At 40.2% G+C, this 23,969-nt stretch overlaps 1 protein-coding gene across 1 annotated transcript in view; it reads left to right on the plus strand.

The window, feature by feature from the left end:
- ASXL2 (ASXL transcriptional regulator 2) overlaps positions 1-20,980 on the plus strand; it is a 149,371-nt gene extending 128,391 nt beyond the window's left edge. Inside the window, exons 10-12 of the mRNA XM_054475154.2 lie at positions 531-636; positions 4,239-4,956; positions 10,278-20,980. Of these exons, the coding sequence (XP_054331129.1) occupies positions 531-636; positions 4,239-4,956; positions 10,278-12,725 (3,272 nt within the window). The 3' untranslated portion in view covers positions 12,726-20,980. The remainder of the gene's footprint in view (positions 1-530; positions 637-4,238; positions 4,957-10,277) is intronic.
- Positions 20,981-23,969: the final 2,989 nt, after the last annotated feature.

Below are 23,969 nucleotides of genomic sequence, written 5' to 3' on the forward strand. Positions count from 1 at the left end.
GTGGAACAATTAGAAAACTGACAACTCCAGAATAACTCCCTACCTTTTTACTGGAATCTCGAATGCTAGGGCCATAGCTTTTCTTTATGCAGTTAGAGGTTAAAAGCCTAAAATTAAGTTGCCTTGGAGAAACTGATCTTGAAAGTAGTAAAAATGCCCAGTGGCATAGTTTATTGAAAGCCCATCACTTTTTCTTTTAGTGGAAAATAAATTGGAAGTTCTAGGTAAGAGATAAAATAAATCTGTATGGAATGTGATGCTTGGAGTGTGAGGAAGGTACCACAGGGAAGTCCAGCGAAAAGGCTCTGTCAGCCTCAGCTGAGTACTGAAAGCTACCTGGAGTGGTGTGCAAACATATTTTTATTTCACCTAATGGCATTTAGGTCCTCCTTTATAGTGAGGAGGATTGGGGAGTTTCTGTTACTTTCACATGATAGTATTCTGATTCCTGCATGAGTCTTTCATGATTTATAGTTACGTGTTGCAGATAGCATTTTTCTATTGAATATCCTTTTTTGGGTACATTGCAGGTGAGTTTACACCTGAGATGCAGGTGAGAATTCGACAAGAGATTGAGAAGGAGAAAAAAGTGGAGCCATGGAAAGAACAATTCTTTGAAAGCTACTATGGGCAGAGGTAATATTGGGACAGGTTCTATAAACCAAATGTTAATTCCTATATATATGTCATGTAGTGCTTTATCTCATTACCCTCACAGAAATCTAGGCCCCAGTTTCCTTCTGTTTTGTTTTGTTTTGTTGTCTCACTGATTCTCCTTTAGGAAGAAGTTTTTTTCTTATTATGAATCACGGGTTCACAGAATTAGATTACTCATCATACTTTACCCTTAAAACTGTCATTGTAGGTGAAATGGCTTCTTTAAAAATAAATTTTTTAGCTGGGCGCAGTGGCTCACGCCTATAATCCCAGCACTTTGGGAGGCCGAGGCGAACTCCTGAGGTCAGGAGTTCGAGACCAGCCTGACCAACATGGTGAAACCCCATCTCTATTAAAAAAATACAAAATTAGTTGGGCGTGGTGGTACATGCCTGTAATCCCAGCTACTTGGGAGGCTGAGGCAGGAGAATCGCTTGAACCTGGGAGGCGGAGATTGTGGTGAGCCAAGATGGTGCCATTGCACTCCAGCCTGGGCAAAAAGAGCAAAATTCTGTCTCAAAAAAAATAAAATATATTTCTAAAAAAACCTTGAATTAAGAGTCCCATGCTGCTATAAAGACACATGCACACATATGTTTATTGCGGCATTATTCACAATAGCAAAGACTTGGAACCAACCCAAATGTCCAACAATGATAGACTGGATTAAGAAAATGTGGCACATATACACCATGGAATGCTATGCAGCCATAAAAAATGATGAGTTCATGTCCTTTGTAGGGACATGGATGAAATTGGAAATCATCATTCTCAGTAAACTATCGCAAGAACAAAAAACCAAACACTGCATATTCTCACTCATAGATGGGAATTGAACAGTGAGAACACATGGGCACAGGAAGGGGAACATCACACTCTGGGGACTGTTGTGGGGTGGGGGGAGGGGGGAGGGTTGGCATTGGGAGATATACCTAATGCTAGATGACGAGTTAATGGGTGCAGCGCACCAGCATGGCACATGTATACATATGTAACTAACCTGCACATTGTGCTCATGTACCCTAAAACTTAAAGTATAATAATAAAAAAAAAAAAGTCCCTTTCTTTGAAAAGATTGGTTTTTCTTCTGGTTACTTTATAAGATAGAAGAATATTGAAGTTCATTTTTTTTTTTTTTTTTTTTTGAGACAGAGTTTCACTCTTGTCGCCCAGGCTGGAGTACAGGCGCAATCTCAGACTCACTGCAACCTCTGCCTCCCGGTTTCAAGCAATTCTGCCTCAGCCTCCCAAGTAGCTGGGATTACAGGCGTGTACCACCACACCTGGCAAATTTTGTATTTTTAGTGGAGTTGGGGTTTCACCATGTTGGCCAGGCTGGTCTCGAACTCCTGACTTCAGGTGATCTGCCCACCTCGGCCTCCCAAAGTGCTGGGATTACAGGTGTGAGCCACCACTGCCGGCCAGAATACTGAGGTTCTGTCCACTTTTTATAGTAGTTACTTATCCCAAAATGTAGCTATCCAGAATCACTAAGGAATCTTAGGAATTTTGTAATGTGGACTATTAGAACCAACCTGTAATTAAACAGCCTCTCCTCTGTAAAGGGCACTCTGGGAGATGTACATAACTGAATCAAGATATAAATTCTGTTTAAAAGAGGCTGTAGCCTAAATCAGTTTTGCCCCCCCAACAAAAGATCCAACAATGAAATTGTAATGGGACATTTAAATAGATGGTAATGGAGATGTTTTGTTTGAAATAGGATTGAACACCTGGACTCCTGCTTGTTAGTCTCCGTTCCTTCCTTCTGCACACCAATGGCAGCCCTTAAGGAGACCTGTAACCACAGCTTGAAAACTAAGTGCTCCTTTTCCTTGTCTCCAAGTAGTATTTATCCATCTCCTTCACAGTCATTTAGGAAATATTCCTATTGAGATTAAGAGTTCCATAAACTGCGGCCAGGTGCGGTGGCTCACACCTGTAATCTCAGTGCTTTGGGAGGCTGAGGTGGGCGGATCACTTGAGCCCAGGAATTCGAGACCAACTTGGGCAACATGGCAAAACCACATCTCTAGAAAAAATACCAAAAAATTAGCTGGGTTTAGTGGTGCGCGCCTGTAGACCCAGGCTCAGGTGGAAGAATCGTTTAAACCTGGGAGGCGGAGGTTGCAGTGACCAAGATTACGCCATTGCACTCCAGCCTGGGTGACGAAGCGAGACCTTGTCTCAAAAAAAAAAAAAGAGTTCTATAAACTGATTTTTCTATATTTTTGGTATGAGCATTGAGCTATAGAAGTGATGTTTGGTACATTTAGACTATTATTTCAGGTAGCAGTAATTCTACAAATATTTGTTCATTCCATCCTTTTTTTTTCTCTTTTTCTTTTTTTTTTTTTAAAGACAGGGTCCCACTCTGTCCCCCAGGCTGGAGTGCAGTGGCACAATCACGGTTCACTGTAGCCTTAATCTCCCGGGCTTAGGCAGTCCTTCCACCTCAGCCTCCCGAGTAGCTGGGACTCCAGGTGCATGCCACCACACCCAGCTAATAATTGTATTTTTTGTAGAAGTGGGATTTTGCCCCGTTGCACAGGCTGGTCTCAAACCCCTGTGCTCAAGCGACCTGCCCACCTCCCAAAGTGCTGGGATTACAGGCATGAGCCACTGTGCCTGGCCCATTCCCTCCTTCTTAAGCAGATAGAGCATTACAACAGTTCGTGGGTCTTTCTATTTTCAACTATTACTTCTTGTCAGCTTTTATAGAAAGACTGTTTTTGATTATTGCCCAGTTTTGTCCCTAGCCATTCCATCTCAGAAGCACAGTACTGACTCTTTGAAGTCACCAAAGAAGGCTCATTGATTTTACATGTTGTACAATATTCTAAAACATTAAGAAGAGTCACTAATGACCTTTACAGATTAGCCTAGGCTTTTAGCCAAGCCACATTATGGATATCTCAATGGAACTATACCCTCAGAATAGCTTAGAGACACTCAATCTCAGAATTTTAGAGCTAAACCAAGTGGGATTTAAATGGGCTTTCCAAAAACTCAGCTATAATTCTCAGCCTCTATAGAACATTGACAGCCAGCTGTCTCCTCGGGTCCTCTTAGGTTTTTTGGGCCTGGGTTTGCACAGATATTACAGAGAAGAGTTGATCACAATCCCAGGGTGGAAGAGTCTTGGGCTTCCTTCAGTTCCCTTGCAGGTAGTCTGTGATGCATGCTTCCAGACAATGTGGCCCCTTTATAAGCAGAAGTAATAATAACTACTATTACTGAGCTTTCATTATGTGTTAGGCAAGTACTTTATATGGATTAACTTAATTATCATAGCAACACTATGAAGTAATTAAACCTAGTGTACAATTGAAGAAACTGAAGTAAATAAGGCTAGTCATTTACTTAATATCACACGGACGGTAGGTATCAGAGCCAGAATTTGAATCCAGGTACTCTGACTCCAGAACTTTCACTACTATTAATAGTGAAGATAATACATGAATACCTGCTGTGTCAGGGGTTCTCCTAGGCATTGTCATCTTCCATTATCTCTATTAATGAATGCTTTCAACAACATGGGCTGTTTTTCAACTAGAATATTTCTTTTTTCCCCTTTTTAGTTCTGGCCTGAGCCTTGAAGATTCTAAGAAATTGACAGCTTCTCCCAGTGATCCCAAAGTAAAGAAAACCCCAGCTGAACAACCAAAATCCATGCCTGTGTCAGAGGCCTCTCTCATCAGAATAGTTCCAGTAGTCCCCCAGTCAGAGTGTAAAGAAGAAGCATTGCAAATGTCATCACCAGGCAGAAAAGAAGAGTGTGAAAGCCAAGGTGAAGTGCAGCCGAACTTCTCCACATCTTCAGAGCCCCTGCTTTCCTCAGCTCTCAATACGCATGAGCTTAGCAGCATTCTTCCCATCAAGTGCCCAAAGGATGAGGATCTCTTGGAGCAGAAGCCAGTCACCTCTGCTGAACAGGAATCTGAGAAGAACCATCTCACCACAGCTTCTAATTATAACAAAAGTGAAAGCCAAGAATCTTTAGTTACATCGCCAAGCAAACCCAAGAGTCCTGGGGTTGAAAAACCAATAGTGAAGCCCACAGCAGGAGCGGGTCCACAGGAGACTACTATGAAAGAACCTCTAGCAACTCTTGTTGATCAGAGCCCAGAAAGCCTCAAGAGGAAGTCTTCCCTCACCCAAGAAGAGGCCCCTGTGAGCTGGGAGAAGAGGCCACGTGTCACTGAGAATCGCCAGCACCAGCAGCCATTTCAGGTCTCACCACAGCCCTTTCTCAATAGAGGGGACAGAGTCCAGGTGCGAAAAGTACCACCTCTCAAGGTAAGAGAATGGAGAGAATTAGAAAAGCAGAGATGGTCTGAACTCTATGTTTTTGGTCATACCTACTAAATTTCAAGTAAATTGTGGTAGTTCTTCATGCAGAAGCAGTTGGATATATTTGATAAGTATGTAACTATGGTCTTACACAAATAAAATGATAGACAGGCATTTAGAACTGCAGTCCTACATACAGGTCTTTACTGATGTTTGCATAAGGAAGGTACCTGGGCATCTAATGTAAACCACCCCTGTGCTCACTACTCGAGCTCAGAGGCACCTGATCTCAGACTCTTAGACCAAATATAATTTAAATGGACTTCCAAAAACTTGGTTATAATTCTCAGCCTCTATAGAACATTGACAGCCAGCTGTCCTACTGTCTCCTCAGGACCTCTTAGATTTTTTGGGCCAGGGTTCGCGCAGATATTACAGAGAAGAGTTGATCACAATCCCAGGGTGGAAGAGTCTTGAGCTTCCTTCAGTTCCCCTACAGGTAGTCTGTGATGCATGCTTCCAGACAATGTGGCCCCTTTATAAGCAGAAGTAATAACAATAACCACCATTATTGAGCTTAAGACAGTTATGGAAATCTTATAACCATCATGAAAATTATTGTCTGATATGACAAAATAAGAAATGGGAAGCTAAGCATGAGGAGACTATTGGTGTAATCAAAGGATCCTATCTTTGTACCAAGAGCCATGGTATTTGAGTTTACTTTTACCCTTTTCTTGCTACCATAACTGACTTGATGTTCTGTGAATCAGGAACTACCTTTAGCTCCCTCCTGTTAAAGGAAATATGTGTAGCTGTCTTCTGTCACTACTGTTTACTTGAGGGACACTAGTAACATGGAATAGTCTTGGTAAGCTCTGCTGCTTAGCATGTGATTAACTTCCAGTTAGCCTTGTATTGCTGCATGTCAAATCTTTCAAATTCTTCTAGGTAGTATCTTTGACTGATGCCCTTTAAAACCCAAACACATTTTTACTTCTGATCTTAAAGGTTTGTTAATACTTGGGCTTGTGCTTAATATCAGCTTGCAGTTCATTCATTTAATAAATAATGTTTATTTTTCTTACCAAGGAATTTAAGAGGCAAGGCACTGAATATTACTCATTAGGATATAAATGGAAAAATAAGCCTAGTAAAAGTACTTTTTCCCCCTTTTTATTTAACTTAGGTGAACCAAAATTAGTTCTGTCAGGAAGTATTCCTTGGAAAGATTCACTTACCAGAACTTGACCCATTCTCATTGTTTTTTTTTTTTAAATTTTTTTTTTTTTTTTTAAACAGAGTTTCGTTCTGTTGTCCAGGCTGGAGTGCAGTGGCACAATCTTGGCTCACTGCAGTCTCCACCTCCCAGGTTCAAGTGATTCTCCTGCCTCAGCCTCCTGAGTAGCTGGGATTACAGGCATGCACCACCACACTTGGCTAATTTTTGTAATTTTATGTTTTAGTAGAGATGGGGTTTCACCATGTTGGCCAGGCTGGTCCCAAACTCCTGACCTCAAGTCATCTGCCCTCCTCTGCCTCCCAAAGTGCTGGGATTACAGGCGTGGGCCACCATCTGTACTTCCTATTACTTTTTTATTCATTGTTTGTTTTTTGCCCCCCAAGATGGAGTCTTGCTCTGTTGTCCAGGCTGGAGTGCAGTGATGCAATCTGGGCTCACTGCAGCCTCTGCCTCCCGGATTCAAGGGATTCTCCTGTCTCAGCCTCCCAAGTAGCTAGGATTACAGGCGTTAAGCCACGACGCCTGGCTAATTTTTGTATGTTTACAAATAATTATTTGTAAAGGGGTCTCACCATGTTGGCCAGGCTGGTCTTGAACTCCTGACCTCAAGATCCACCCGCCTCGGCCTCCCAAAGTGCTAGGGTTATAGGTGTGAGCCACCACGCCTGGCCAATTCATTGCTCTTTAAGATTGGTGATTTTAGCACTTACAAATCTATGGGGGTTTTTTCTTATTTTTTTTTCTACCATTAACATGCATTGCCAGAGATTCTGACTTTTGTTATAATCACTTTTACTATTCTTTCTTATAAAAATATTAGAAACTTTTCTTTAATGTCATTCACAGCTTATCTCCAGACCTGAGAGCTGAGTAACTGTTTAGGTTTTGCTATAAATGTTGCTAAGACCCATCATTTCTATTTCCTCACCTGTAAACAGGCTGGGTTACATCATATTCTGTCTGCTTTCTGCTAGTCCAGAGGGATTACACAGAAACTTTAATCCACTGTGACCAAGTTAATATAATTTTACTTTTTTCAGTTCTTTTCCTTTCTTCTCCCTCTTCATCTCCCTCAAAAAAGACTTCTCCAGAAGTGTCTTTAGTAACTCTCCTCTTAGACCCTATCTCAAATACTGCTTTCTTAGACAAAGCTTAATGTAATTTATAACAGAACAAAACCTTTTAAACAAAATTTACGTAGAAAACAAGATTCACAATGTAGTAGCAGAAAACAAAATTCGCAATATAGTATAAATGTTATAACTTAGTTACAACTTTTATATACATACAACTGTATATAAAAACTATACACACATGCACATTATATGTTTTACATTCCATATACAGTCAGCCTTCTGTATCAGCAAGTTCTGCATCCTCAAGGTTAATGCAATATTTTCAACCAACCACCTATCACAATATTTGGAAAAGAAAATTAAACACAAATGTAAAAATACAGTATAACAATTTATATAGCATTTACATTATGTTAGGTGTTATAAATAATCTAGAGATGACTTAAAATATATGGGAAGATATGTGGAGGTTATCTGTAAATACTATACCATTTTATATAAAGGACTTGAGCATCCTCAGATTTTGATATCCTCCGGGGTCCTAGAACCAATCCCCCATGGATACCAAGGGATGACTGTACACTTAAAAAGAAAAGGATTGAATCTCTCTGCTCTCCCAGGATAGGGCTTCTCAGTAAATTAAATTGTTATCAGTGCCGGGACAACTTTGAGTGGTTTTGCACTTAAAAAGAAATATGATTTATTTTGCATAATCAGGTAATAGGGCTATTTACATAAGTAACTGAAACTTATTTTTAGATATCGAAACCTTTCATTTTAACCACTTATAATGGTGGTTCTTATTTGATTTCAGCATGTTATTAATGATTGTGTTATTATGATAGATATCATGTATTATGCTAGGTATAGTGTTACTCTCACGAGTATTCTTATGTAAAGTTGTTTGTCCCTATATAAATTCCCCTAAACACCTTTCTTGTATTTACTTTTTTAGTTTTATCTTTTTTTTTTATTTTTTCCCCTGCAGTTTCTTTCATATGATATAAATAAGGAACAATAACTGCTGCTTTCTTACTGTAGGCAGCCTCTAAAATACTATGTGATGAGTAAATATACTATCTAGGCTTGTTCGAATTGGATGTGAAATAGATTTAGCTCTTAGAGAGATTAAGTAGATTTCCTGATGTAAAATATATACTCTGTGACACCTGTTATGAAGTCCCATGGCTCTAACTTCAGAATTAGAGAGAATCAATTTTTGAGGACTACTGACCTTTTGAGAAATGAGTATTGCAAATAATGAAAAATGTTTAGTGACTTTATTATTCTTAATTTAAGAACATTAAGAAAAATGGCATGCATTTTCTTAGGGTTTAGTGGCTTAATTTTTTTTAAATTAAATGCTTTAGAACATCTTAACAGTTATTTGCTCCTTTAAACTCAACCAGTTACTAGAAGAGTCCACATCTTGTTGCATTATTAGCAACTCTAATAGCTTTCAAAGTATTGTTCAGGACAGAAGGCAGATTTGTTTCAGACATGATGATTTTATGGTATGAAAATCATTGGTTTCAGCCAGGCGTGGTGGCTCACGCCTGTAACCCCAGCACTTTGGGAGGCCAAGGTGGGTGGATCACTTGAAGTCAGGAGTTCGAGACCATCCTGGCCAACATGGTGAAACCCCATCTCTACTAAAAATACAAAAAAATTAGCTGGGCGTAGTGGCAGGCGCCTGTAATCCCAGCTACTCGGGAGGCTGAGCCACAAGAATCACTTGAACCCAGGAGGCAGAGGTTACAGTGAGCTGAGATTGTGCCAATGCACTCCAGCCTGGGTGACAGAGTGAGACTCTGTCTCAAAAAAAAAAAAGAAGAAGAAAATCAATGGTTTCAAACCTGATAGACATCAGAATCTCGCAAGTAGCTTTTTAGAAACTTTTTTTTTTTTTTTTTTTTTTTGAGTTGGAGGCTCCCTCTGGAGTCACCGTGTTGGCCAGGGTTTTTCAGGCTGGGTGCTGTGGCTCATGCCTGTAATCCCAGCACTTTGGGAGGCCGAGGCAAGTGTATCACAAGAGGTCAGGAGTTCAAGACTAGCCTAGCCAACATGGTGAAACCCCATCTCTACTAAAAATACAAAAGTTAGCCAGACGTGGTGACCCACACCTGTAATCCCAGCTACCCGGGTGGCAGAGGCACAAGAATCACTTGAACCCAGGAGACTGAGGTTGCAGTGAGCCGAGATCACACCAGTACACTCCAGCCTGGGAGACAGAGCAAGACCCTATCTAAAAAAATAAAAAAATAAATTCCTAGGGTCTTGGGGGTTCTGATTTGTAATTTTTTGGGATAGGACCCAGAGCATATGTATTTTAAAAGTTGCACAAGTAAATATAATACCAGCCAGAGATGAGAATGGCTGGCAAACATTACGTACATACTCCTTTATGTGTATGGGCATGGTGGGGGCTCCTATAGATCACACATTGTCTTCCTTCCAGTGCTATCTAGAAGCCTGTGTAATTTGAGATAATCCAGCCCAAGTGTGTGTGTGTGTGTGTGTGTGTGTGTGTGTGTGTGTGTGTGTGTAGAACAGAGAAGAGCAAGTATTTTCCCCGGGACCTTGGTAGTAAAGCTAAGAACTAAAAGACCGTAGTGGTATGGGTGGCTGGCTTGCTTGCTTTTCTCTTCTTTCTCAAACATAAATACACTTTTTAAAAATGCAAATACCATAGAAAACTTTGTATCATAATAAGCACTTGTAATAGTGACATTAGGAGGGAGTTGAGATAGGAAAAGAGGTGTGGGGATTTGGGGTGAGAGTAGAAGCAGTCGTCTTTGGCACCAATAGAAAAAGTGGATGTAAGGACCCTAGAGCTACAAACTAGTATTGCTGTCTCCAAGGTTTGGCCTCTCGGCCATGGACCACCCATGTTTGTCACAGGTACTGTAGTGTTCATCTGTTTTTAAAATGTGAGGGCTAATGAAGTTTTGTTATTCTTACAAATGAAAACTAAGCTCTGTTGTTTTTTTCCCCTCTACTTCTTTCAGATCCCGGTCTCCAGAATCTCCCCCATGCCGTTTCATCCATCGCAGGTCTCTCCCAGGGCTCGTTTTCCAGTCTCCATCACTAGTCCTAACAGAACAGGAGCCAGAACTCTTGCAGACATCAAAGCAAAAGCCCAACTGGTCAAAGCACAGAGGGCAGCAGCTGCCGCTGCCGCCGCAGCTGCTGCAGCCGCCTCGGTTGGAGGGACCATTCCAGGACCTGGCCCAGGGGGTGGACAAGGTCCAGGAGAGGGTGGTGAAGGGCAGACTGCTAGAGGAGGCAGTCCAGGCTCAGACAGAGTCAGTGAAACTGGAAAGGGCCCCACACTGGAACTGGCAGGAACTGGAAGCAGGGGAGGTACGAGAGAGCTTTTACCCTGTGGTCCAGAGACTCAGCCCCAGTCTGAGACCAAGACAACCCCAGGCCAGGCACAGCCTCATAGTGTCTCTGGAGCACAACTACAGCAAACCCCCCCAATGCCTCCAACACCTGCCATCAGTGGAGCATGCACAAGTGTCCCATCACCAGCCCACATAGAGAAATTGGATAATGAAAAACTGAACCCCACCAGAGCAACAGCCGCAGTGGCCTCTCCCAGCCATCCACAAGGGCCCAGTAGTTGCAGACAGGAGAAAGCACCCTCTCCAACAGGTCCTGCTCTAATCTCAGGTGTCTCACCTGTTCATTGTGCAGCTGATGGCACCGTTGAGCTCAAAGCAGGTCCTAGTAAGAATATACCTAACCCTTCAGCCTCATCAAAGACAGATGGTAGTGTGCCAGTGGCTGTAACTCCCTCCCCTTTAACGTCTTTATTGACCACAGCCACTTTAGAAAAGCTTCCTGTACCCCAGGTCAATGCAACTACAGCACCTGCTGGATCAGCTCCACCCTCGAGCACTTTGCCAGCAGCTTCTAGCCTTAAAACCCCAGGAACTTCTTTAAACATGAATGGACCCACTTTAAGACCAACCTCTAGTATCCCTGCTAATAATCCTTTAGTGACTCAGCTGCTTCAAGGCAAAGATGTTCCCATGGAGCAAATTCTGCCTAAACCTCTCACCAAAGTTGAAATGAAAACGGTTCCACTGACTACAAAAGAGGAAAGGGGGATGGGAGCGCTCATAGGTACCAACACAACAGAAAATAGCATCAGAGAGGAAGTTAATGAGAGACAGTCCCATCCAGCTACACAGCAGCAGCTGGGCAAAACCTTGCAAAGTAAGCAGCTCCCCCAGGTTCCAAGGCCCCTTCAGCTCTTTTCAGCTAAGGAGCTGAGGGACTCCAGCGTTGACACACACCAATACCAAGAAGGACTAAGTAAAGCAACCCAAGATCAGATCCTTCAGACTCTCATTCAGAGGGTTCGGAGGCAGAATCTTCTCTCAGTTGTGCCGCCCTCGCAGTTCAACTTCGCTCACTCAGGTTTCCAGCTGGAAGACATCTCCACAAGCCAGAGGTTCATGCTGGGTTTTGCTGGCAGAAGGACATCCAAACCTGCAATGGCAGGGCACTACTTACTGAATATTTCTACCTATGGCCGGGGCTCAGAGAGCTTTAGGAGGACCCATTCTGTAAACCCTGAAGACCGTTTTTGTCTAAGCAGCCCCACTGAAGCCTTGAAAATGGGATATACAGACTGTAAAAATGCAACAGGAGAGAGTAGCAGCAGCAAAGAAGATGACACTGATGAGGAAAGTACTGGTGATGAGCAGGAATCTGTCATGGTGAAAGAGGAGCCCCAGGTTTCCCAGAGTGCTGGCAAGGGTGACACAAGTTCAGGACCCCACAGCAGGGAAACTCTAGCTACCAGTGATTGCTTAGCTAGCAAGAATGTGAAGGCTGAGATACCAGTGAATGAGCAAACCACTTTAAGTAAGGAGAATTACCTGTTCACCAGAGGCCAAACATTTGATGAAAAGACCCTAGCCAGAGATTTAATTCAGGCAGCACAGAAGCAGATGGCTCATGCAGTGAGAGGTAAGACAATCCGTAGCAGCCCCGAGCTTTTCAATTCTACTGTTCTTCCTCTGCCTGCAGACAGCCCCACCCACCAGCCCCTACTCCTTCCACCCCTGCAAACCCCGAAGTTGTATGGAAGCCCCACCCAGATAGGGCCAAGCTACAGAGGCATGATCAATGTCTCCACCTCATCTGACATGGACCATAACTCTGCTGTACCAGGTAGCCAGGTATCTAGCAATGTAGGTGATGTCATGTCATTTTCAGTGACTGTCACTACCATCCCTGCTAGCCAAGCTATGAATCCCAGCAGCCATGGCCAGACCATTCCTGTTCAGGCCTTCCCTGAAGAGAACAGCATAGAGGGCACGCCTTCGAAATGTTACTGCCGCTTGAAAGCCATGATCATGTGCAAAGGCTGTGGCGCTTTCTGCCATGATGATTGCATCGGCCCCTCCAAACTGTGCGTCTCCTGCCTTGTCGTTCGGTAATGAGACTAGAAAGAGATACACTGTAAAGGAGGGGGAAGGGAAGGGTTGACCAGTTGGGTTTTTTGCGTCCTTTTGGAATCACAGAAATAAACAAGTAGGTTTCAGTTGTCTTCAGAGACAAATGTTACTTAATCAGGAATACAAAGTACAGATTTTTTACATTTTAGAGGAAGAGCACCTTGTATAGTAAGTCTAAGTCAAGCAAGACTTTGTGAATTTGTGACAAGTTTGCACTTACAAAATCATGTAAATATGTCACATTTTGTTTAACATTATTTTTCCAAGTGTTTAGGTAATAATGTATTACTTTGAATTCAGATTAATGTTCTACTACTTGTGACTGAGAAAAGTTTAATGCCGGCATGGTCAAAGGAAGCTGTCTCCCTTCTGACATTTCCTAGGAAGCTAGGAAAAGGAAAGTGAAGGAATGGTCTAAAGAAATGACCATTCACACTGATTTTGTCTGGACAGTCTGGCCGCAGGTTATTCATAGATTATTCAGCCTTTGCAGGACTTGGATTCAGGGTTTTACTCAGTCCCTTTACCTTAGGTGGAATCTTCTTAAATTGAAATTTTTGGTAAGGAATTCATTTCACAGGTAGTGTTTCAGACTGTGAAAGCCCTGACTTGGTTCTTGGGTTCTACTGTACTAGTTACTAGTACTGTTGCCAAGCAATCTACTTGGAATTTGTGGATCCCTGCTGTTCCCTAATCCCACCCCCTGCCCTGAGACAGTGAATGTAGTCGGTGAAGGGAGTGCCTCTCTGGGACCCCCTGTGTTGTTACAGGCTGTGCAGTGCAACAATTCCAGCAAAAATACCCTATCCCCGCACTTAGTCATTTGTGGTAACTAACAATTTTGAAATACTCATATAAAATGAACAGGAAAGTGTTAGTGATTGGGTGATTTGAGCTACATCTTGTTGAGCAAGGGGAGTGAAACCACAGAAACTGTTAAATTGAACGTAAAGAACTTTGGAAAACAGTTTTGACACTAGAACAAGGTCGCTTCTCTTTTCCTCTTCTCTCCCAACCTGTTAACCTAGTGCTAGATAGTCAGCTTGTTGTTGCAGGTAGAAAAGCTCACCAATGCCACACTTGTTCATTCTGTTCAACCTGTTTTGACCTCCCAGGCATCTGAACAGGATGACATCATCTTATTATATCTTACTTTACACATACCTGTATGTACACAAACATACACAAGACACTTTTCCTGTTTTAGAAAATATAGCCCTTGTTTGGATTACTGCTGTCTGAGCACTAGAAATTTCTAATGGAAAGGGGCCTCTGAATGGCTAAGGGAACATCTGGAAAGGAAGGAAAATGAGCCCTAAAGGTTTTTTGGTTGCTTGTTTTTGTTTTTCTTTCTTGTTTCCTTTTTTGTTTTTAAATCCTTCTCTGGTGACTGAAGAATTTGTGAGTACATAATATTTAGGCCATGGTTAAGGAACATTAACATAAACCTGCAGTTTAACAGAATTTTGTATTAAATGGGGGAGTGTCAATTTGCATCATTTGCATATTGATTTCAAGTCTCCTAATTTGGAATATGTAAAGTACAAATGTTAATGCAACATAGTACAGTTGTATTTGTCCTTCATATTCAGGATGTGATATTTACAAAATGCAGAACAGTTTAAACTTGTTAAGTCACATTCCAGATTAGGAGAAAATGGGCAATAATAATCTCTGTTTTGCCCCTGTTCTACTACCCACCACTGCCCACCCCACCCCCACATCACACACTCTTTGATGCTTTCCCACAGCCCCTGCTCCGCTCCTCTCCATAAGAAGCTTACTTCACTGTTTTTCATTTTTCACTTCTGGCTTTTTTGTGGCCCAAGGCCAATATAGGATTAGTATCTGTGTTCCAGCTTCAGCCAGAACAGTATGTCTGTCCATCTTTCCCCCTTTCTTCCAGTACACACACAGCTAAGAGATAAGAAGGCTGCAAGGATTGGGGATAAAGAGTATATTTTCAAGCCAAGAACCAGTAGAAAACAGAAATAATGGTGCTCCCAAACATTCAGTACCTTGGGCAATCCAAGAAGGGTTTAAAGAGACCTGTTGCTGAATAGAACTCTCCCTGCCCTACCCCTTCACTCCACCTTAGTGCCAGGGCTGAGGGCTGGTCTGCGTGCTGGGAGAGGTTGAGAGTTTTGGAATTGACTCCATGCTAAATGTCAGTTACCAGTCTGGATTGATGAAAGTGATTTTTCTGCTTTACCTTTTTCCTGTCAGAAAGGTTTTCCTCTGTGCTTCCCTTAACTTAAGGATGAACAGACTGTAACTAGGAAAGGAGGAAAGGTATCAGGGATTTTTAAGTCCATTTAGAGAGCAAACCATATTGTGCCTCTTCATCTTGACCCAGGCTCTTATAGATAGGTCCTAAACATTGCTGTTCACCAGATTATCTTAACAAATAATACTCAGCTAAATATTTGCATTTAGGAATACTCCTAAAACAGATATTGCCAACTAGATACACTGCCTCAATCTTGACCAGACGAGAGAACAGTTAAATTCTCTTAGTTGGGTAGTAACTTGAATACCAGTCTGTTTATCAGTTTGTTTCAACACAGAGGTTTCAAGTGGAAAGCCATTCATCTTAAAAGCTGAACAGAAAAATTTAAAAAAAAACACATTACAATCTGGCCTTTTAGAAAATGAAGCAGTAAAACAAAACCTTTATTAGTATTGTACTCCAGCAGCACCTTTAAAGCAATCTTTACCTTAGTTTTTTGAGTTGTTTTACGTTTCATCCCAATCTGAAAAGTTTTAATAAATGCTGAGTTTATTCTTAGGGTATGACCTGGCATTATTTCCAGTGACTAGTCAGGCATTATGCCTGATGCATACGCCTCCCGTGCACCCCTGTCTAGCCTTCAGATGTCCTCCACTGCAGGTCACCCCAGGAGATAGCATCAGTAATACAGCCTCAGTCTTGTTTATAAAGATTCTAAGTTGTCTAGTAAAGAAGTCTCCCTGAATCTTAAATAATTTTGGAGAATTAGAATTCTCCATCCTATTAAGCAGAAAGTAAAGCCAAATAGCCTGGAGTTGTTTGTCTTACTTCTGTTCCATAACCCCTATGCTCGAGATACTGAAGCTATCTGTGGTATTTCATGTAACATTTCTAAGAATAAGAGCTGGCAAATGGGAAACTTGGGGTGGAGAGAGCATACTTATTGGGCTGTGAAGGCATACAGATGTACATGTTTTAGAGCTTATCTCAGATTTAAATAGCCAAAGGAAGACCTCATTGCCTTCCAGGTGAAGGTGCAAAGTCATACATATTAATGACCTGACAGTTAACATTCTGTTGCTTATTATTGCCTTTCTCCACCTTAGAGAGCCATAAATAACTCTCTGGTGAAGTGATTTGCTATAATGGGGGTGAGGAGTGGGGAGACTTCTCTGGTCATTACACTGCTATTTATTTCTAGAACTCACTATCAGTGAGCAGTGCCAGAGTGTTTTCTCTTTGACCTAGAGGTTTCACATCATAGCAAGGAGGGAAAAGTCTCCCCATCTCCTTACAACAGTGTGCTAAGTAAGTAACTTGGCCAAGGGTAGTTTTCAGCTCAATTTATAGAATAGTCCAAAGAGACTTTGAGAAACATGGTGATAGGCAGGGGCCTTTCCTACCGTGTTTCAATACCTACAAACCTATTGAAAGAGAACAGTAGGTAAAACATTTCCTAAAGTTGAAGCAATAGCTTCGTAGATTCTTGGTTACTTTATTTTTTTTAATGCTTTACATTTGATACAACTATTGAAGATCAATTTTAAAAATAGCTTTCCAGTAATATATTTTAAGTAATATATATTTTAATATCTGTAAAAAGTGACAGTGGAAGACTTTGAATTTCTCATATATGGTATGTTTGATGTAGGACCTCACTGTTAAGGCACAAATTATTTCAAAGGAAGTTACTCTAAAGACACTCAGATTATTTCAGAAAAATGCAATAAGGGGAATAGTTTTGGGGTTTATTTTTTATTTTAAAAGAAAATTGACTTATTTACCACAAGCTATTTTTTTCCCTTCTGGCTGTAAGGTTTGTACAGACTGGTTTGGTAAATGCTAAACTTTTGTGTCTTTTGCCTTTTTAAAGGAATTGTTAACATTGGAATTGAGGGTATGTACAGAGAAGTTGGTGTCAACACCATTTAAAAAGTCATATTTTTTCACAAATATAGAAAATCATTTTACATAAGAATTTTAAGTATTTGCAATAAATATATGTATATAGATTGTATGTATTCCTATATTCTTATTTTTCATTTTATTATTAAGTAAAAGATCATTAAAAGTGAAAATAAAAACCTTGGAGTTTTTTGGTGAATCTTGAGGTTTGACATACATCTGAGAGTGGCGTGGGTAAGAGTCCTCAGTTACTGCCTTATACTACTATGGGATGGTTCCCACAGATTGTATGGAAGAGAGTAAAATGAGGAACTTGGTGATAAATCAGGGTAGTGTATTTCTTTTGGAATTTAAGTAAAACTGATTAAATTTTCCTTATCTGTCTGTCTCCATGTTTTCTCCCTTAATCTGTTTTGTCTCCTAACCCCCTAACATTACTGGAAAAGTGAAGAAATGCGGTGCAGCCTTTTTATTAATGTGCCCATTGTTTGCTCCTAAATCAAAGAATGGTAAGGAAATATCGGGGGAAAAAACAGGTTTTCCTTTCTCCACAGTGGTTGACATTTACTGCCACCACTTTCCAGGCCTTATGGGAGTGTGAAGAAATAGTTTCTTGAAGACGATAGAAAAATTTTTTTTTCCATTTCCCAGTTCTCTCAGAAGTGAGTTTCATAGCCAGTCATGTCCTTCCTGCCTGTCTAATCTGGAGAGGTCAAAGAGCAAGGAGAATAGTGTGAAGAGAAACACCTGTGCCTTGATTAGGTTCTGTTTCAGCATTTGACACTTGAATTTTGAACTCCCCTGGGTCAGGAAGGGTAGCTATGGAAATGAGGTCTGAGCCAGTTGGTAGGAGAGGTTGTCTATATGCCCATACCGAGATTGCTGTCTAATCCATGAGAACACATTTTGTGACTGCAAAGTAAATACTTGATTTTAAGATATGATAGGAGCAAAATGGTGCCTACATTGTCTTTATAAAGAAAAGTATATAGCCCATTTTTTAACAAGTGAATAATATATCGAATCATTGATGACCTAAAAGAAAAATTGTTAAGGTCAGATTTTCGAGAATATATCTTGATGACCCATAAAACTGACTTTTTATTGTAGTTCACTAGTTCCTATAACTGCCCAGCTATGGTTATTTTCACTGAAAAGAAAAAATATATTTTGGAAGTTAATGTAAGGATACATTGGCTTTTTTTTTTTTCTTTACATTAGCTTTTTAAAAGACAGTTTTTATTTTTCAAATACTGGAATGTCAGATATCTAGGTTGTCCCAAGACGTTGGAGATAAATCAGTCTTCCAAGAGAACAGCAGTCTAGATCTTAGCTGAAAATGTGCTATTTCTAAAGGAAACTTCTTAAGTCTCAGGGGACATCAGCATCTTCATAATTTCCATATATAATAAGAATGAAGGTAAAATATTTAAATGTGTACAAACATCCATAATGACCATTTACAAAGATTGACTCCCCATTTCTGGTACATATTTATCATTATTTAGATGGGTCTCCTATCTCGTGGGAAGATAAATTTATATTCAGGTGATGACATGGGTGCCTGCAAGTAGAGTTGGTCTGCAGCTGAGGGAGAAAGCAACATACCGGAAGACAAGGCAGCTTCAACCTGGATCCCCAGCTACCCTTTATTTACTTCACAGAGTCAGAAATCCGTGTTCATTGCTTCTGAGACTACTTGACCTCAGCTGGTCTTTAGAAGTCTAACTTTTTATGTACAAATCATGTTATTTACTAATTCAAGTATTTATAGAGCACCTACTGTGCACTAAGCACTAAAGTGCTGGTTATGCAAAGGTCAGCAAAAATAGTCATGTAAGTTGCAGAAAGGTTTTCCTAAAGTAGTGACTATACAGCATGTTTCTAGTTCTAGGCTCAAGGAGTAATACTACCTTTTTCCCAAGATATGTTGAAAATTTAAATGAGTTATGAAATGGAAGTGTTTGAGACGACACAGTAGTGGCAAATACATAAAGAAAAAAGGCCCCTAGATGAAAAAGTGTGGAAATGAGGAGCCATATTAATAAAATGCACCTTTTTTGAGAACTATTGTTGGAATAGCTAAAGTCTATAGAAATTTCAAGAAATCTCTAACATCTAAATTAGAAGCAGGCCAACAGCAATCTCTGTCAGTAGTTAATTTAGGTCAGTAAGTCAGTGTTTTGTTAAACTAACCCTTTCAAATACAGTTGGGTAAATAATGCAGCTTTCCTGTCACTGTTCAAACCTAAAAGAAGCTAAAGGGAATTTTTCTTAAAACATGATTTTCATCTTATAGATGATAAGCAACTGTATCTCTTCATTTGGAATTGTTGCATCCCAGTTTTTCTCCATAATGGATAAAATTACTTTTGTGTCCTTTTCTATTCTAACGTAGAAGTGGCTTTTCCTTTTTTCTCTTAAGTCACAACTTGAATTAAAAAGGGCTTCAGCAGGACTCTAGCGCTTTTCAAAGAAGAATTTGGTGTATTCCACTATGTAATGTAGTCTCAACTCTGTCCAGGAACCAGGAGGATGAGTGTCCTCAGTTTTCCTAATACTTGGTAACCTTTAACAATAGATTGGGTTGTTTTTGTTTTTGTTTTTGTTTTTCATAGAGACTGTATAGACTCTGTACTTCCATGTAACTTTCTGCCTTAACCTAAAAAGGGATTCCCTGGAAGGAGATCTTGTAACAGGAAGGAAAAGCGAAACCAGGAAAAGAGCCAGAAAGGATCAACTTGGAGATGGGCTGTGGCTAAATAGTGGGTTTTCCTGAAGAGTATCTTCAACCTCGCTTTTCGTGCTTCTTCAAACCCAAAAGAACCTAAAGGGATTTTTAAAAATCCTGATTTTCTTAATTGTAAAACCTAGAGGATGCCTTAGGGAGAAGAAAGATAACCTGGAATTTGGTTTTAAATGGATTTAAGTAAACTTTGAATTAAGTAGCTTATTCCATTTTTGAGAGATTTCTTTTTAAGATTTTAGATTCACTTAATGTAATGGTGAATTGCCATGAGTGTAACCTGGAGTTTGATTTGAGACATTCTGTAGGATAAGGAATAGTATTCTATTGAACTGTGGTGGCTTTTGCCACTAATCAGGATTTAGGGCTGTGCACCTCCATCTGTTAAGTGAAATGGAACTTGGCTTCCTAAACACTATATTAGACCAACTTGAGTCAACAATTTTATTCAGTTTAATCAGGGATTCTCAAAATATTTAAGATTCAAATTAGCCCAATTAGAAAGCAGTGCATTAAATGTTACCAAAATATCTGAAGATACTTTAGAACTATTTTACACAAAGCTTATGTCTTTCCTATGGAAAGTATCGTACATAAAATTTTACATTCTTTTAAAAAACAGAATCTAATGTCTTCAGATACCTAGAGCTTGGAAATTATAATAGAGTTGGGCTTTGACCCTAAGTCAGTAGTTCTTTTCATTTTAGATTTTCAGGCAAGTTTCAGTAGTTTGGAGACTTCTTCAGTAGTGACCCCAGCTTAACCTACATATAATCACTTTGCACACATTTTAAGTTAATCAGATGCTTCCAGAGTCTTGGATTTGGTTACCCTTTTGTTAGATAAGGAGACAGATTCTAGGTTGGGACAAACATCTTAATTTATTTTCTAATAATGAAGTACTGATTAAAGAGCAAGTTCTCGGAGAATTCACAAAATTTCTAGAATCCATGAAAGATCTAGAGAACATAACAAATGAAACTCTAAAAATTTGAAAGAAAACAAAAACACTTAGCGGTAAGTTCTTTGACCTATTTTTTTTAAAAAAAACCTGTCTTAATTCTGTGTCTGCATCGCACCCTTCACCAGCACTAAGAGCAGTCGGAATGGAAGAAATGACCATATGTAATTCTTATTCACTTAAAATCTTTGTGCGCATAGGCCTTAGCACTTTGACAAATAAACTCTGCCTTTTAGCTCCTCACTATCGTCTTTTTTCCTCTCACTTTTAGGCTGTTCTTTCGTTGGTCGTATAAAAACTACCTTCTTCGAAGTCGAATGTATGTTTCTGCACATAGACAAACCGTATTTTACTGACTCATTCTATGTTGAATAAAGGCATACAGTTTTACTCTAGCGACTGTGCCTTTTCTTTTCCAAAGAAGCAGACACCATGTGGAATGGCTTACCTGCTTGTTGTCTAGTCTTCTGTGCACAGCTGTCCCTGGGTCCTAACTAAAGTTGGTATTACAGAGAGTGCTAATCTTGTCAGAAAACAAAGGGGGTTTAAGAATTCAACATGAACCAGACAGTGTGTATCTTTCAGAAATGAAAAGGAAACCCATACTACAAAGCTGCAGTAATCACAAAGGTGTGGTCCTGGCATAAAGACAGACATATAAACCAATGGAATACAGTAGCCCAGAAATAACTGCTCACATACATGGTCAAGTGATTTTCAACATGAGCGCCAAGCTCAGTCAATGAGGAAGGGGCAGTCTTCAACAAGTGGTGTTGGGAAAATGTGATATCCACATGCAAAAGAATGAAGTTGGACCATTATGTAATATGCAAAAATTAACTGGGGGAAAATTATAAAAGTCTTAGAAGAAAACAGAGTTTCACAATTGGATTTGACAATGATTTCTTGAATGTTACGCCAAAAGCATGGACAGCAAAAGAAAAATAGATAAACGATTTTTAAATTGTGCTTCAAAGGACATTATCGACAGTGAAAAAGCAACCCGCAGAATGGGAGGATATATATATTTGCAAGTCATTTATCTGATAATATTGAAAATATATAAAGAACTCAAAGAAAATGGGCAAAAGACTGGAATTGCACAAAAGGCCTTGTGCATTGCTGGTGTGAAAATGTTAAATACAGCCATTTTGGATAACAGTATGGTGGTTAAACCATACTCAAAAAATAATTATGTAATCCAGCAATTCCATTTCTAGGTATACACCTCAAGTGGAAGCAGGGACGTGAACATGTCAATGTTTTTAGCATTGTTCACAGTCATAAGGTAGAAGCGACTCAAATGTTCATTGACAGATGAATGGATAAACAAAATGTGTGTGTATATATACACAATGGAATATTAGCCTTATAAAAAAGAAGATGCTGTCATGCTACAACATGGATAAGCCTTGAAGACATGCTGAGTGAAATAGACAAAAGGACAAACATTGTATGATTCCATTTATATCAGGTATCTAGCCAAATTCTTGGAGACACTAGAATGCTGGTTATCAGGGGCTGGGGAGTCAGGAAGGATTGGAGAGTTGATGTTTAATGAGTACAGAATTTCCATTGGGAAAGATGAAAAAGTTCTGGAGATGGACAGTGGTGATGGATGCACAACATTGTGAATGTACTTAATGCCACAGACCTGTATGCTTTAAAAATTGTTAATAAGTTTTCTGTATATTTTACCACTTTTTTTCTTTTAAAGAAAACCAAGTGGATAGAGAAAACATTTCTCTGAACAAGCTGAAAAGGCTAAATTAAAAGCAGTTTGTTTAAGGGAAATAAAGAACCAGCAGAGTTAAGAAAAAGTCTAGAGAAACTAGTAGTGATGTAAACACCAGCCATGTGTCTTCGAAGGAAGCAAGGCTCTTAGAGACCATTTTGCAGTGACTTGGAAAAGTGTCATTGGACCTAAGAAGCTGCAGCCGAAAATGGAACCAACTAGAACATCCAGTACAACCAGGAACCCAGAATATGGGATCTGACCCACAAGGTGGGGGAATTGTGTGAGACCAGGAATTCAAGACTAGCCTAGGCAACATAGACCCCATCTCTACAAAAATAAAAAATCATCCAGGCATGGTGGTGCACACCTATAGTCTCAGCTATCTGGGAGGCTAAGGCAGGAAGATCTTTTCAGCCTAGGAATTCAAGGATACAGTGAGCTATCACTGAGCCACTGTACTCCAGCCTGGGTGACACAGCAAGACCTTGTCTCCAATAAAAAAGCCCGTTAGCCCATGCAAAAGTTATAAAGACATCTAATGCCCTTTCTTTTCCTAAGTGTTCTGTGGTTTAATTTTTAACAGCTAAAAGTGCAATTGATTTTGGCCCGGCGACAGTGGCTTACACCTATAATCTCAGCACTTTGGGAGGCCGAGGTGGGTGGATTACCTGAGGTCAGGAGTTCGAGACCAGCCTGGCCAATATGGTGAAACCCATCTCTACTAAAAGTACAAAAAAAATTAGCCAGGTGTGGTGGTGGGCGCTGTGATCCCAGCTACTTGGGAGGCTGAGGCAGGAGAATCACTTGAACCTGGGAGGTGGAGGTTGCAGTGCGCTGAGATCACGCCATTGCACTCCAGCTTGGGCGACGAGAGCAAAACTCCATTTCAAAAAAGTATAACTGATTTTGAACAAACTACATAAAGTGTACAATGTGATAAATATTACCATGTTTCACCACCACAATCATGATAACATATCCACCACCCGCCAAAGTGTCCTGTTTCTCCTGACCCTCCCTCACACCATCCCAGGCAGCCATTGATCTCTCTGTCACTATAAGTTTGCATTTTCTAAAATTTTATATAAATAGAATCCTACAGTATGTGCTCTTTTATTGGTTGGAGGGGCTGGCGTCTTTCACTCAGATCAATTACTTTGACATTCATCTCTGTTGTCACATGTATGAATAGTTTATTCCTTTGTGTTGCTGAGTAGTGGTGTATGGATATACCACAGTTCATCTGTTGATGGACACGAGTTATTTCTAGTCTTTCGTCATTACAAATAAAGCTGCTTTGCACAAGGTTTTGTATGGACATATGCTTTCATATCTCTTGGTGAAATACCTAAGAGTAGAATGGCTGGATAATATGGTAGGTATATACTTAACTTTTTAGGAAACGGCTAAACTATTTTCCAAAGTTGTACTATTTTACATTCCCACGAACGGTATGGGAGATCCAGTCCTTCTATTTCCTCATCAACATGGGGGTCAGTGTTTTAGCCACTTTAACGGGAGTGTGGTGGTATCTTCTTCGTGACTAATGTTGCTGAACATCTTTTCACGTGCTTATTTGCTATCCATATATCTTCTTTCACGAAGTGTTCATGAGTTTTTATATATGGTAAGAGAGAGAGATCAAA

The sequence above is a fragment of the Pongo pygmaeus genome, chromosome 12 (assembly GCF_028885625.2).
Source record: "Pongo pygmaeus isolate AG05252 chromosome 12, NHGRI_mPonPyg2-v2.0_pri, whole genome shotgun sequence".
In the NCBI taxonomy this organism is placed as follows: Eukaryota; Metazoa; Chordata; class Mammalia; order Primates; family Hominidae; genus Pongo; species Pongo pygmaeus.